The sequence below is a fragment of the Anabrus simplex genome, chromosome 1 (genome assembly GCF_040414725.1).
Source record: "Anabrus simplex isolate iqAnaSimp1 chromosome 1, ASM4041472v1, whole genome shotgun sequence".
Taxonomy (NCBI): domain Eukaryota; kingdom Metazoa; phylum Arthropoda; class Insecta; order Orthoptera; family Tettigoniidae; genus Anabrus; species Anabrus simplex.
In genome coordinates, this window is record NC_090265.1 from 550,578,761 (window position 1) to 550,594,175 (window position 15,415).

A 15,415-nucleotide genomic window follows, 5' to 3' on the forward strand; every position below is an offset into this window, starting at 1 on the left:
CAACAAAACGGACCCATAATTTTATTTCTTTCTGATATATGTTCAAAATGGTTTTCTCAAGATTATTTAAATAAATATTGGCTAAGAAACCTGATAGTGGGCTGCCCATTGGTAAACCTGTGTTTTGCTGGTAGTACTTCCCGTTGAATGTAAAGTAATTATTTTCTAATATTAGAGTTAATAAGTTTATCGTTTCATTAATTTCTATGTGACTTAGTCTATCTTGATTCTTTAAGTTTTCTTCTATTAAGTTTATGGTCTCTTTAATAGGAATATTGGAATACATGTTGGTCACGTCATATGATACCATTACAGTTTCTTCGTTTATTTCTGTTGATTGTATTTTGGAAATAGCTTCCAGAGAATTCGATATTGAATTACTATTTTCTAGTGTAATGTGGTTTTGTAAGTGTTTAAGTAAATATTTTGATAATTGAAATGTGGGGCTGTTACGACAATTAATTATAGGTCTAACAGGGTAATTCTCTTTGTGAATTTTTGGGAGAGACTTTAAAGTTGGGCATCTTGGGTTCATCAGGACTAATTTTTGTTTCTCTTTTTCATTTATTATGAACTGTGTGTCCTTTAGAGTTTCTTTTATTTTTGTGTTTAAGTTCTTGGTGGGGTCCTTCTTTATTTCCTTTATGCCATTTGTTTCTATGAAATCAATTGTTTTTTGGATGTAGTCGTCTTTATTTATGATAACTGTGACGTTACCCTTATCTGCTTTAGTTACAATCAAGTTATTATTTTTGATTTTAGTTTTTAGATTAGTTATTACTTTTTGTTGTGTACTACTTTCTTTATTTTCTGTAATAGGTTTGTTTTTGCAAATAGCTCACAAGTTTTCTATGGGATTTATGTCAGGAGAATTCCCTGGCCACTCTAAAACATGAATATTGTTATCATGGAAATTTTTTTTCACTTTCTTTGAAATATGGCAAGGAGCCAGATCTTGCTGAATAATTCTATCTCCATTTGGAAACCTCTTCTGCAGCTCAGGAACAACTCTTTTTTGCATTATTTGGATGTACTGGTCAGACTTCTTCATCCCTTCACTGGTACCAAGGATTCCAATCCTTCATGTGTGAAACACCTCCAAAATATCTTCTGCACAGGGTGTTTTACGGTCTGTTGCAAATGATGTGAAGTTATTGCCTCATTATTTGCTCGGCGTACATATTGAACCCTCTACCCCTGCACTTGAAAATGACTCTCATCAGAGAATAGAACTGTGTTCCAGTGTTTTATTGTTCATTCCTGATGACTACATGCCCACAAAGGACGTTTCTTGCACATTTCCCATGTTCTTTACAGGTTTGCAAGCTTTCCTTCCAGCTAACAGATGTCTGCGGAAAACATTAGAAACATGCAGATTCACTCCCCAACCACTCCACTCACAACCCAAAAAGAGACTCGCAAAACTTGACTATTTCACCAAAGTACACATGATAAAATCTCTAATTAAAGTGTGGTTTCATGATGATGAACTGAAAAATATGTTCTCAATGCTTGGGGAATCAATGCCGAATCGTATGAAAACACAAAGGAGGACATATTAGAAATTAGAAAGTATTCAAGGTACGAATTATGTAAATAAATGAAAAAATTAAAAATGTGTACTTTATTGCCGCATTTCGATTAATTCGCACAGGACTGTACTTTGTAAACACAGGGGTCATTATTTACAGTTGGTTTAGGGTTAACCAAAAGAACAGAGTTACACTTAATGTATGAATAAATTATACAATTGTTAGGTAAATTTACATCGTACTCATAGAGTAAATTTCTATATGCCATAGCATTACATGGCATAATTTAAGATCAGTGAAACACGACATCATCTAAGGAGACTGCACTGTAAACACAGCCACTGTTCAGACAGCAGCAGCAGCAGCAGCATATGTACACGTTTTAGAAGCAGAAAAATCCCCTTCGATAACTAGGGTCATTAACAAGTTACTATGAGCAATTGAAGATGGAACAGACAATACTGAAATGGAACTAGCTCAGCAACTGTACAAACTTCTGCAAGATCTCAACAAAATTCAGAAATGGATTCAGAAGTTGAAGGAAAACATTGAAAATGAACAAGATGCAAAAGAATGTGAAAACTGTCAGCTGGGACAAAAGCTGGTTGCAATGACAAACAAGAAGATCACGGACATTAAATTCCCTCAGCAACAAGAAAATCATTTGAAAAGCGAAACAGCTACCATCCACCCTACTACTCTGAAACCATACTTACAAAGCTCGAAATTAAATCTTTCACAGATATGTTCTCACACTGGTCAAGGATTTCTCAGTGATTTGAAACAGCAGTTCATCAAATTCCTCAACTGCACCAGTTGATAAGCACTTGTATCTATGGAACTGGATACAAGGCAAAGCAAAATAAATCTTCAGTGTCTGAAGATGTTCGGCTGAAGGAGCACTCTGACAACGTTAAAGCACAGCAACAAGAGCACATTGACATTTTCTGTACTTAAATTGCTCATTTTTCTTCACTTCTACTAGGTAACAATGAAATATGTTGGCATACATGCTATTGAATGCATTTACAAAAACTTATAAGATGATAAAAATGACAGTCCCTATTTGTTTACAGATGTGTTCAAGCAATTTACCTTCTGCAAACATTTTCCACAGACTACTTTGTTGCATGAAGAGTATGTCAGATGTTTTGTTCTGTTTACAATTGGAGTTCACTTGGCATTGTCATCACTTACAACTGGCAACTGAACCTGAGGCTGAAGTCAGTTCAATCAACTGGGATCTTGTTTTCTCAAAACCAGATCTCAGTTCTTGTATTAATCTAATCATAATTAGAAATACAAAAGGATTTCCATCTATCAATACCTGATTATTGCACTTATTATGCTACAGGACCGGTTTCGACCCCTTACATAAGGTCATCTTCAGCTGAACCATACATTCATATATATGTGATGAAGCTATGATTAAGATTGTATTGTCTAAGGAATGCCATATGATAACAAACATTTGGTCACATCTAAATGGGGCATGTCGTAACGTGAACTGGCGTATATGTCACTATGTGCAACAATGCAATTGTATGTCTAAAATAATATGCTTAAGGTCTTAAAATTAGTTTGTAAAACACATCTCTACTTAAAACTAACTTATATATATATATAAGATGAATACAGTATATAGGAACACTTCATGCACATGAACGTTTGTGTCTTGCTTGTTGTTCAATTCATCGGTTGACTTCTGTGTTCAATTCTTATTTACATAGTTGTACACTTAGTTGCTGTTCCTGGAGTTTAAATGATATGATTTGCTTGTAAAATGGTATGAGTAAATGATTTTGTCTTCATGTATATACATAGAATACAACACTTTCCAATTTTAAAAAGGTGCCAGACGTATGGATAGAATTAGGCTAAAATATGTTCAGCTCTGCTGTGTGTTGAATCTGTTGCCTTATGTTAAAATCGAACCATGTTGTCCTGTGACGTCCATAAAATTTGAGTGACATTGGGTTCAATGTAGTGGCTCCTTTCCCATTTGTAGCTGTGCAGTGATGTTATATTTATTTGTGGAAGATAAGATTGAGCTACAAGTGATATTTATGTTGGAGGAATGTCTAAGGGTTGTGGGTGCTAATTTGAATATGTACTTACTGTTGTTGGTGTGGCTGAGTTGTGTTTGATATGCGAGCTTGTTGTGCACTACTTCGTGTTCTTCTAGGGCTCATACTAGCTGCTGTGAGGGGAAGGGAAGGAGGGGTAGGGAGAGTTGCTGTTGTGGGGGTGGAGCTGGGTGTGTTGTTTGATGTTTTTCTGTCGCGTGTCGTGTTCTGTTTATTGATTATCTTAAGGTAAGAGCTTTTTAGGGCGGGGATAACTGTATTGATGTTAGTTTCTTCTGTAATTTCATTTATGTTGTAATTTGGATAGGTATACTGATCTGGAGTGATGTAAAATTCTTCTGTTATGTTGAGCAGGGGGCCTTTGGGGTTTATGTTCAGGATTTGCATGTCGTTCTCGATGTTTGTGAAACTGTGTTTATAGTCTACGACATGTTGGCCTATTGAGGAAAAATTATTGTGTTTTACCGCATTTATGTGTTCATTATATCGGGTTAGGAAGTTTCTACCAGTGCGTCCAAACGCCTATCGCATATTAAACTGTAAAAATACCTAAAGATATGAGCTCTAGGTTTTTTAAATTAAACAGGCAATATTGACTATACAAGTGACAAGAGTGTAAAATGTGATAAAAAATTTCAAATTGAACAGCCTTCGAAAACAACTTTACATTTCAAATCAAAAGAACAGATTAAGAATATGCAACAGCTACTTTTAACCGACATGGAAAGACGGTGTGAAGTTAGTACATTTTCCGCTGATATTTGTAAAGCTTTTGTATGCAGCAACATTTCGCTGCAAATGTGTTGTGCTAATCAAAAGACACCAGATGAATCTACCCATAGGAAGAACTATTTACTTTCAATGCATGCTTCTGTCTTGGATTCGATACGATCTGACATGTGGATTATTTGTCACTTTTGAAGGAGATTAACGGCCTAGAAACTCGCGATGCACCCCTATATGAATCCCTTCAGTTAATTCAAAACACCATTAGTTCTTTAAATGGTGTCGCTGGTTAAACTGGAGATAAAAGTTAAAAGGAAACTCAGTGCAGTGTTAGATTCAAAACCAGAACCGAAGAAGATTCAATCCATAAGCAACTACATAAGTGGAATCAGGCAATGCCAATGTACATGTATTGCCCAGCTACATCCGTCGACGTAGAACGATCATTTTCAGCGTATAAATTAATTTTGTTCAGCAACAGAAAATCATTGGCTCCTGTAAACATTGTAAAACCGTTGAAAACCTACTGCCCTATATCATTTTCCAAGGAATGAAATATGTTCATCAATTTATCACGGAGTTAAAATTAAATAATGCATTTCGTAAATGTATCTGTTTTATTTTAATGCATATTTTAAACATTTTTAGTGAATATGTGCATACATATTTTTGGAGTTTTTAGTGCATATGAATCCGGGCCCTATTATCACAGAACACTCACTCAACACAAGAGTGATATAAAGGCTAGAAAACAGACACAACAAATAAATACTGTAGATGACTCTACAAAAGATCACAGTATTAATGTTAAAGAAAGAAATCAAACACGTAGGCTTATCACATAACTCTCACTCAACATGAGACAAGTACGCACTGATTTAAAGCCTAAAAACACAGAAGCAACAAATAAATGCTGCAGATGATTTCACTACAGAAGTGAACTGCCGGCGGTTCACAGAGTGACAGACTACATGATACACCTGTACCAGGGCAACACAGAAGAAGGAAAATGAAGGAAAGCAACGAAGCGATGCTGTTCCCGCCATTGTGCTTCCTCCCTACAAATGTACTTATTAGAAAGGAAATGTTATGTAGGCCTAGTTATTTTAATAACTCACGGGCAAAACTGTCTCATCCTTTTCATCCATCTTTCATAATACATTACAGAGTACAGTATAATATTCCTTAACCAAGAGGAATTATGGATGTCTAAGAGGGGGTGTGTTCACTCCTTGTAGGTTCAGAAGAGCAATACTGTTTTCTTAACATGGAATGAGCTATACATAGACACAGAAGTTATAAGTTCACTAACTTAATTTAACCCCATGGCACTACAGCCCTGAAGGGCCTTGGCCTACCAAGCAACAGCTGCTCAGCCCGAAGGCCTGCAGATTACGAGGTGTCGTGTGGTCAGCATGACAAATCCTCTTGGCCGATATTCTTGGCTTTCTAGACCGTGGCCGCTATCTCGCCGTCAGATAGCTCCTCAATTCTAACCAATAGGCTGAGTGGACCTCGAACCAGCCCTCAGATTCTGCAAAAAATCCCTGACCTGGCCAGGAATCGAACCAGAGACTTCTGGGTAAGAGGCAGACATGCTACCCCTACACCATGGAGCCAGCTATAAGTTCACAGTATGGGCAAAAACTCCCAGTACTCCTACAATACACATGTTGTTGTCTGTGTTGCAATAAGTAAATAGGTCTGCTGTCCAGTACCATAATGAATACTAGTCCTTTCTTATAAGAAATAAATTGACAAGAGGGTCCACCTTTCAATACAATATAATTATACACTATATCAAGTAAATGATATTATAATACTAGTCTTTTCATTTACCTTTCTTACTCTCTTTTGTATATAACTTGTTTTTAAGTTAGTATTCAGATATACACAAACATATTTTATCAGAGAAGATCTTAATGATCTTAATTGTATGTTTAATAAAATAAGGAACTGTAAAATAATAACTGTATTAATATCATGCACATTACAAACAGGAAGTGATGACTTAGATACTTTAAACCTATACACACTAAACAACCAGCCCAAATACTTGAATCAGATATATAATGCAGGGAAGAATTTTTTAAAAATATATAATTTGAATTGAGATTTGCAGGAGCAGCCTAGGATGTATAAGAAAGATAGTAATCTCACCGCTCTCTTTCTTCCTCCTCTTCGATCCGTCTCGCAAAATATGAATTCAGATATAATTTCTGAAGCAAGACCAGGTAAACGTCCTCCACCCTGATGGACACAAATCTGTTCTGTAAAGGAAATAATTACAAGAATTATGATGATTTAATAACCACATCCAGGCGACTGGAGTGGGACATTGATGATGATGATGATAATTTAGTGGTAATGTACACAGCCAGTAACTAAGAATGATGGTGGTGTTGGAAAAAAAAAAGTCAATAAATAACAACAGACACCAATAATGATTAACCAAGGGCGCCCATACCCGGGGGCAAGGTGGGGCCGCGGCCCCCCTCTAGCTCTCCGGAAAAGGCAAAAATCTAGTGTAGTCACGGGTTTTCCTTTCAAGAAAATGATTTAAAAGTCAGTATTATGTAAAAGCGGTAGTACCGTCCACCACCAACAGGCAGGGGATACCGTGGGTTATTCTAGCGCAGAATACAAATCGCCATTTATCTTCCAAAATATTAAAATTACTACGTACCCCCAGGTCTGGGACCCCCTCTAGAAGCTGTCATATGGGCGCCCATGTGATTGACCATTACTTGCTACATAAGCACAGAAGTTAAAAGTTCACAGTATGGGCAAAAAGTCCCAGAACACCTACAATACACCTATGATTACTATTATTATTATTTATTAAATTTATTGGCCATATTGAACCACATGAGTTGTTGCGCATTCACTTTATCTTTGAAGGTTTTAGGCTACTGTTTGGTTCTTGTGATCCGTCCAGTACTTTTTCATTCTTTCCAATCCTAATTTTTTCTATTCATCGGAAATTGCTGTAGACCTTCTATGTGTCATTTCTGCAGAAAATTTGTGAGTTTTCACACACCTGTTATAAAACCATATTTATTAAATACTAGCTGATGTACCCGTGCTTCGCTACGGGATTTTCAGAAAGACTGACTTGGTGGTTTCCTAACTGAATTAACATAGGTCATTACAAAAATGTCAGTAGGAATGTAGCAATTGAAAGCAATGCTATCATATTAAATACTCGATCAAATGAAAACCGCACACTTTCTCACTTTCTACGAACAGTACTACGGTGTCGATATAACAGTCCAAAGTTCCAGAGCTGGAATAACCAGGTCGCAGACTGTCGTGAACACTCCTCTGTCATTATTCCGTTAAATATTCACACTACTCATTCCAATCAGTGCCTCAGAGTAGGGATTGAATAGCTCGAATGCTATGATGAACCAGTGTGTTACACACCAGTAATATCAGAAAATGTATAAACCAGAGGAATGGCATGCTAAAGAAGAAAGTTATCTAACTCTCCAGCTACTTCCTGCCAATATAACAGGCAGGCTGTTACACTCAGTACGACCAGGCGAGTTGGCCGTGTGGTTAGAGGTGCGCAGCTGTGAGCTTGCATCCGGGAGATAGTGGATTCGAAACCCACTGCCGGCATCCCTGAAGATGGTATTCCGTGGTTTCCCATTTTCACACCAGTCACACCAGACTGTACCTTAATTAAAGCCTAGGACACTTCCTTCACACCCCTATTCCTTTCCTATCCCAACGTGGCCATAAGACCTGTGTTGGTGCGATGTAAAACAAATTTTAAAAACCTCGGTACGCTGCAGTAATCCTATCTATCGAGAATGAGTAGAAACAGAAGACAAAAAGCACATCACAACAAACAATGGTCAATGTAATGTTATTGTTGATAAAGTTTATGAGCTTTCTATATTGCAGGCCTTCACATTAGTTTTCTTTCGACTCTGTGATATTAGGGCGTCTTACAAAATTATTTATATCGTAGACTGTAGTTCCTTATTCTCAGACTTTACATACCTATTTTCACTAAATTCTGTTTACCCATTTTCTCGTGACTTGGCACTGATATGGACTTAGTAACAAAAATCCAAATTCATGAATATATCTGTGGTTATATGCGGTACGGTAACAATGTATAAGACATAAGTGATTGGAAATTTAATAACTTCTTATATAACTACTACTAACTTACGACTTAAGTATAGTTATGTTAGTTATGTAGTATTTATCGATACGACCACTAATAACATAAATAACTTATTTGGGAATTACATTTCAGGCCTTCCCCTAAACTACCATTTCACTCAGTGTGAATAAAATTACTGAAGGCCTAGATTATGGGGACTTATTCCCCGACTTTGCATACCAATTCTCGTGAAGATACGACTACTAATATAATAAATATTTGAGAATTAAATTTTAGGCCTTCCCCTAAACTACCCTTTTCCTCGGCGTGAATACAATTATGTATAGCCTATATTGTAGCGACTTATTTCCCATATTTGTCTACCGATTTCAATTAAGATACGACCACTAATAATATAAATATTTGAAAATTAAATTTTAGGCATTCCCCTAAACTGCCATTTCACTCAGCCTGAATACAATTATTTATGGCATATATTATATTGACTTATTACCCCAACTTTGCATACCGATTTTCATTAAGACACGACCACTAATAACATAAATATTTGAGAATAAATTTCAGGCCTTCCCATAAACTACCATTTCACTTAGCGTGAATAATAATTTATAGCCTAGATTGTAGGGGTTCATCACCCGACTTTACATTCCGATTTTCATTAAATTCTCTTCAGCCATTTTCTCGGGATGCGTGTACATACATACAGACAGACAGACAGACAGACAGACAGACAGACAGAAATTACGGAAAAGAAAAAAGTGCATTTTCTTGTTACTGTGGACATGACTGATACAGAAATACCATTATTTTCAAATTCTGAGCAATGTACAGACAAACCTCTTATTTTTTATATATATATGAAAGGAAATACACCTGTTATACATCTAGAAAATCAATGTGAGTTCCATCATTATCTCTTCAGAGAATAGAATAGAATACTCCTCTCCCCCAGTTCCAGATCACCAAAACTGAGGAGAGAGTATTAGTTCATTTCAGTAGGACTGTAATCCACACTCACTGTAGTCAAATGATGGGGGTACATCCTAATTATTTTTTTTTGGTGCTATTTGCTTTACGTCGCTCCAACACAGATATGTCTTGTGGAGACAATGGGATAGGAAAGGCCTAGAAATGGAAATGAATCGGCCATGGCCTTAATTAAGGTACAGCCCCAACATTTGGCTGGTGTGAAAATGGGAAACCACAGAAAACTACCTTCAGGGCTGCCAACAGTGGGGTTCGAACCCACTATCTCCCAACTACTGGATACTGGCCGCACTTAAGCGACTGCAGCTATCAAGCTCGGTAAATCCTAATTTTAACGTCATGTTTTGTGGGTAAGACATCACAATATCACGGGCTACATGAGTATGAGGAGCAACCTGGTCATTTTTCATTATCCTCTCCCACTTCAAATAAGTTACTTCTGCTCAGCAGCCCCTTTCCAAAACAAGCTCTAAAATCCTGCACGACCATACTTATAGTTTTTCCGGCATAAGGTCGCTAGTGTACCCACACAGAAGCCACAAGCTTCTCCTCCAAACTGAAAATACTCGTATCCACCATAATCCAACTCTTGAAATGTGATGATTTTTGTTACGAGGATACTGTGGTTTACAGAGGTGAAGGAAGGTGCGAGCTTGAACAGGTGGATACAGGGAAATAAATTTCATATTGATTGATCCATATTGAACTTTCTTTTCTTTTTTTTTTTTTTTTTTTGCTAGGGGTTTTACGTCGCACCGACACAGATAGGTCTTATGGCGACAATGGGATAGGAAAGGCCTAGGAGTTGGAAGGAAGCGGCCGTGGCCTTAATTAAGGTACAGCCCCAGCATTTGCCTGGTGTGAAAATGGGAAACCACGGAAAACCATTTTCAGGGCTGCCGATAGTGGGATTCGAATCTACTATCTCCCGGATGCAAGCTCACAGCCGCGCGCCTCTACACGCACGGCCAACTCGCCCGGTCCGTATTGAACTGAGAGTACATTAAAAAAATTAATTATTTTCTACTGATTCCACCTTTTCAATACAAATTGTTCTATAATGTGGGTTACATTATAAGTTGTTTATACATGGTACTAGTTTTGGACTCCAGATCTGGGTCACCATCAGCCAAAGACACGAATTTGACATGCATTGTATGTAAGCTTTGGGAAGGCATTCATTCTGATTATATTAGACATGTTTGTGAAATTAATAAATGGTTCGATAGAAGGCAATTCGGTTTTAGGAAAGGTTATTCCACTGAAGCTCAACTTGTAGGATTCCAGCAAGATATAGCAGATATCTTGGATTCTGGAGGTCAAATGGACTGTATCGCGACTGACCTGTCTAAAGCATTTGATAGGGTGGATCATGGGAGACTACTGGCAAAAATGAGTGCAATTGGACTAGACAAAAGAGTGACTGAATGGGTTGTTATATTTCTAGAAAATAGATCTCAGAGAATTAGAGTAGGTGAAGCTTTATCTGACCCTGTAATAATTAAGAGGGGAATTCCTCAAGGCAGTATTATCGGACCTTTATGTTTTCTTATATATATAAATGATATGAGTAAAGGAGTGGAATCGGAGGTAAGGCTTTTTGCGGATGATGTTATTCTCTATAGAGTGATAAATAAGTTACAAGATTGTGAGCAACTGCAACATGACCTCGAAAATGTTGTGAGATGGACAGCAGGCAAATGGTATGTTGATAAACGGGGTTAAAAGTCAGGTTGTGAGTTTCACAAGTAGGAAAAGTCCTCTCAGTTTTAATTACTGCGTTGATGGGGTGAAAGTTCCTTTTGGGGATCATTGTAAGTATCTAGGTGTTAATATAAGGAAGGATCTTCATTGGGGTAATCACATAAATGGGATTGTAAATAAAGGGTACAGATCTCCGCACATGGTTATGAGGGTGTTTAGGGGTTGTAGTAAGGATGTAAAGGAGAGTGCATATAAGTCTCTGGTAAGAACCCAACTAAAGTATGGTTCCAGTGTATGGGACCCTCACCAGGATTACCTGATTCAAGAACTGGAAAAAATCCAAAGAAAAGCAGCTCGATTTGTACTGGGTGATTTCCGACAAAAGAGTAGCGTTACAAAAATGTTGCAATGTTTGGGTTGGGAAGAATTGAGAGAAAGAAGAAGAGCTGCTCGACTAAGTGGTATGTTCCGAGCTGTCAGCGGAGAGATGGCGTGGAATGACATTAGTAGACGAATAAGTTTGAATGGCGTTTATAAAAGTAGGAAAGATCACAATATGAAGATAAAGTTGGAATTCAAGAGGACAAACTGGGGCAAATATTCATTTATAGGAAGGGGAGTTAGGGATTGGAATAACTTACCAAGGGAGATGTTCAATAAATTTCCAATTTCTTTGAAATCATTTAGGAAAAGGCTAGGAAAGCAACAGATAGGGAATCTGCCACCTGGGCGACTGCCCTAAATGCAGATCAGTATTGATTGATTGAATTATACAAGGCATAAAAAGTCCAAAAACAATGTACAAGCACAGAACATAAAACATGCATGGATTAAACTGATTAAATAAAAAGATTAAAATTATCTGTGAGGGATGGTCACCGTGATGTTAAAACTTGGCTATGCACTTTCAAAAGTGTTAATGAGGAGGTAAAATAAACTATTGGATTTCTCTGAGATATCATTGAGATTATAGTTTATGTTCAAGTACTGATCTAAATGTATGAAACAATTTTCTGTTATCTTGAGAAGAGATCCTTTGTTTATTATCTCAAGGATTTCTATGTCCTGTTCTATGTTAGTGAAACTGTATTTGTAATCATACATATGTTGCCCAACCGCTGAGAATTTGTTGTATTTTAAAGCATTTACATGTTCTAAATATCGAGTGTTGAAACTACGCCCGGTCTGCCCCACTTACGAAGAATTGCAACTATTACATTTTAATCTATAAACTCCTGACTTTGAGAAACTATTAAATTTGTTCACTGATGTGGAGTTGTGTAGGATTTCAGCATTCTTACTGTTGGTTTTAAAAGCTATTTCTACGTTATGTTTCTTGAAGATACTGGTAACTTTATTAAAGGTAAAAGTAGAAAATAAGGAGGCGTTGGGTTTTTCCTTCTTTAGTGTAGCTTCCAAATTCTATCACGCTGTACATCAAATACTTTGGGATGAAACATTTCCATTATTTTCCAAGATCAGCTTGTACAAAATATATCTGGTACCTATATTGACGTATGGCCTGGAAGCAGCAACACTTATTGGACCAACAAAGAGTCGTCTTCAGGTAACAGACCTCCGATACACCCACTAATGTTCTTACACAGGTGGCACAGTTTAGAAATTTAACTTTTTATAAAAATTTGAAGTTGAAGTTTGTAGTCAAATGTTTCTTGATGGAGAGTTCATTTGTAAGTTGTTATGCAGTAAATAAGTCTTGAAGTATTCATGAAGCTGTAGAAGTCCAGAAGGTACAGTCCAAGTTTGACGGCAAGAGCGGCCACCGCTGCCGATACCCAGGTGGGGTCCCTCTGAACCCCCCCCCCCCGTACCCTCAGATATATCTCTCCCGCTACCTTGAGAGGGGTAGCCATGGTGATGGTTGCCACAGATCAGATATTGAAGTACTGCCCCATGAAGAAGTAGGCGGTTGTGGTACCGCACCTCAGCCCTTGCCATTAAAGATGGTGCTCAAGTTCGCCGTAATGAAGGAGACTGGACCAGAGCAGGGTAGGCCCTTACCCCGCACCATCATCACTCACCAGTTGTTGTGACCCGACCGCAGATGACAATTAGGGCACAGAAACAATAATTTTCTGGACGACAGTGACTTTTATTTATGGAGAGAGGGAGAGTTTGTTTAAATGTACGTTGGAGGTGCAGATAAGGCTGACGGCATTGAAATGCAGGCTCAGTTTTGGAGGCAGGGGAAAGGTAATGGCAGACGGGCAACAGAAGAAAAGCAAATCTTACTACAGGGGAAGGTTTGTACACAGGTGGAACATAAAAGGTAATACCCTATATGTATTTTAGAGGGGCAGTAGGCCTCCTCTACATAACTTACAAACTAACTTATGAATTTAAAGAATTTAAAGATTCTATGGTGTTAAGGAAAGAAATATAACTATTTTCTCACTGCCATGACTTAGCAGCTTATACTGAAAAACAGAGATTTCATAAAATCAGCTTCATGGTCCGTATCGCACTTGCACAGATTCACAACTAAGTATAAATACATAAATTTTAAAAAATACTTGTAAAACAGAGATTTCATACGGGTTTTACTTGTGACAAATAAACCGTAAATATTATTTCAGTGGCTGGATTGCTCACCAAAAGAATGGCCAGCATTAACAAATCCAAAATAATACACAGTCCATGAAATCTAGGGGCTAGCTTGCCTGCAGGTACAAAATTCTTAACCATGACCTGATCTCCGACCTTTAAATTGGTGGGTCTCCATCCACGATCATATCTCTCTTTAACTTTTTCATGAGATGCCTTAAAGTTACTTTTAGTCTTCTTCCACAGGTCCCTAATATTATCGGGATCTAGTGTCTCTGCCAAAATCTCATTGATGGACCCTAGATTAGACAGCGGCATATTGGGAACAAACTTAAACATGAGAGAGGCAGGAGTAAACTTGTGTGACTCATGAACAGCCGATTTTAGAGCAAAAGATAACTAATGCAGAGAAGTATCCCACCTAGAATGATCTTCATGATGAAACGCGATCAAAGTAGATCAAAAATTACGATTAATGCGCTCAGCCACAGATGGTTGAGGGTAATAAGCAGAAGTAGTGACATGGGATATGGATAAGTCAAAACAGAATTTTCAGATTAAATTAGATGTGAAAGCCTTAGCATTATCAGAGACTATGATGATAGCAAACACTCGTAATCAAGTAGGTTTGTCTTCCAGGCAGGATGCCTCTTCATCTATGCGTTCGGAGGTGACTATACAGTCCAATGCAGGAGTTACACAATTTGCCACAGTGGTGACAGGTAGTCCCAGGTGGAGCAGTCATGTTATTTCTATGTCTCCTCAGCACTTCTTTTTCTTTCCTACATTGCCTCTTGCCATTCGCTGTACGTCGGCGGTTTTCTTCAAAAGACAGTGTGCCATAATGGACTAGTGATCTCCAGGATGAACGGTCAAGGGCTCTAAGTTCTCCCAGTTATCAACATCAATGTTACATTTCTTCAAGTTAGTCTTGCTTACATCTTTAAATTGCTTCCTCTGACCGCCTACACAGCATTTATCTATTGATAGCTCAGAGTAAAACACTTGTTTGGGAATGCAATTATTGGGCATCCGAACTACATGCCCTGTCCATCGTGGCTGGCATCTTAAAACCATCAGTTCTATACTGGTGGTGTGTGCCTCTTCAAAAACATTGATATCTCTTTGACCTTCCCCAGGAGCTGGTTGGTATATGATCTGTGTTTTGCTGGTATTCAGTTTGAGTCCAATCTTGTTGTATGCAGCAGAAAAAGCATTCAGGATTATCACAAGCTCTTCTTGTGTCTGAGCTACGACAGCATTATCATCAGCATACTGTAATTCAACTAATGCTGCAGAGAACGTCCGAGTTTCTGCCTTTAAACGGCTCAAATTAAAAAGTTTACCATTCATCCTGTAAGTTATATTATGTATTCCTGGGGGGAGATCATCTCTGACAAGTTCCCATGACAGCAGCAACATACAAGGAAAACCATGGGGGCTATCGCACAGCTTTGCTTAACAACTGTATTGATATGGAATGGCACTCCAATAGAGGCGTTGCCAATGACAGCTGCCATCATATCAGTGTAGAGCAATTTCCAGATGGCAATACATTTCTGCAGAAAACCACATAGAGCTAAAATTTTCCACAAAGCTTCTCGGTTCACAGAGTCAAATGCCGTAGTAAGATCAATAAAGGCAATATAGAGAGGTCTATTTTGAATAGTGGT

General features: G+C 37.8%; 1 protein-coding gene across 2 annotated transcripts in view; it reads right to left on the minus strand.

The window, feature by feature from the left end:
- Positions 1–15,415, minus strand: part of LOC136857128 (integrator complex subunit 15) — a 123,480-nt gene that overhangs the window by 81,828 nt on the left and 26,237 nt on the right. For both annotated transcript variants that reach the window (XM_067135537.2, XM_067135538.2), the window contains exon 2: positions 6,506–6,615. In XM_067135537.2, coding sequence (XP_066991638.1) covers positions 6,506–6,615 — 110 coding nt within the window. The remainder of the gene's footprint in view (positions 1–6,505; positions 6,616–15,415) is intronic.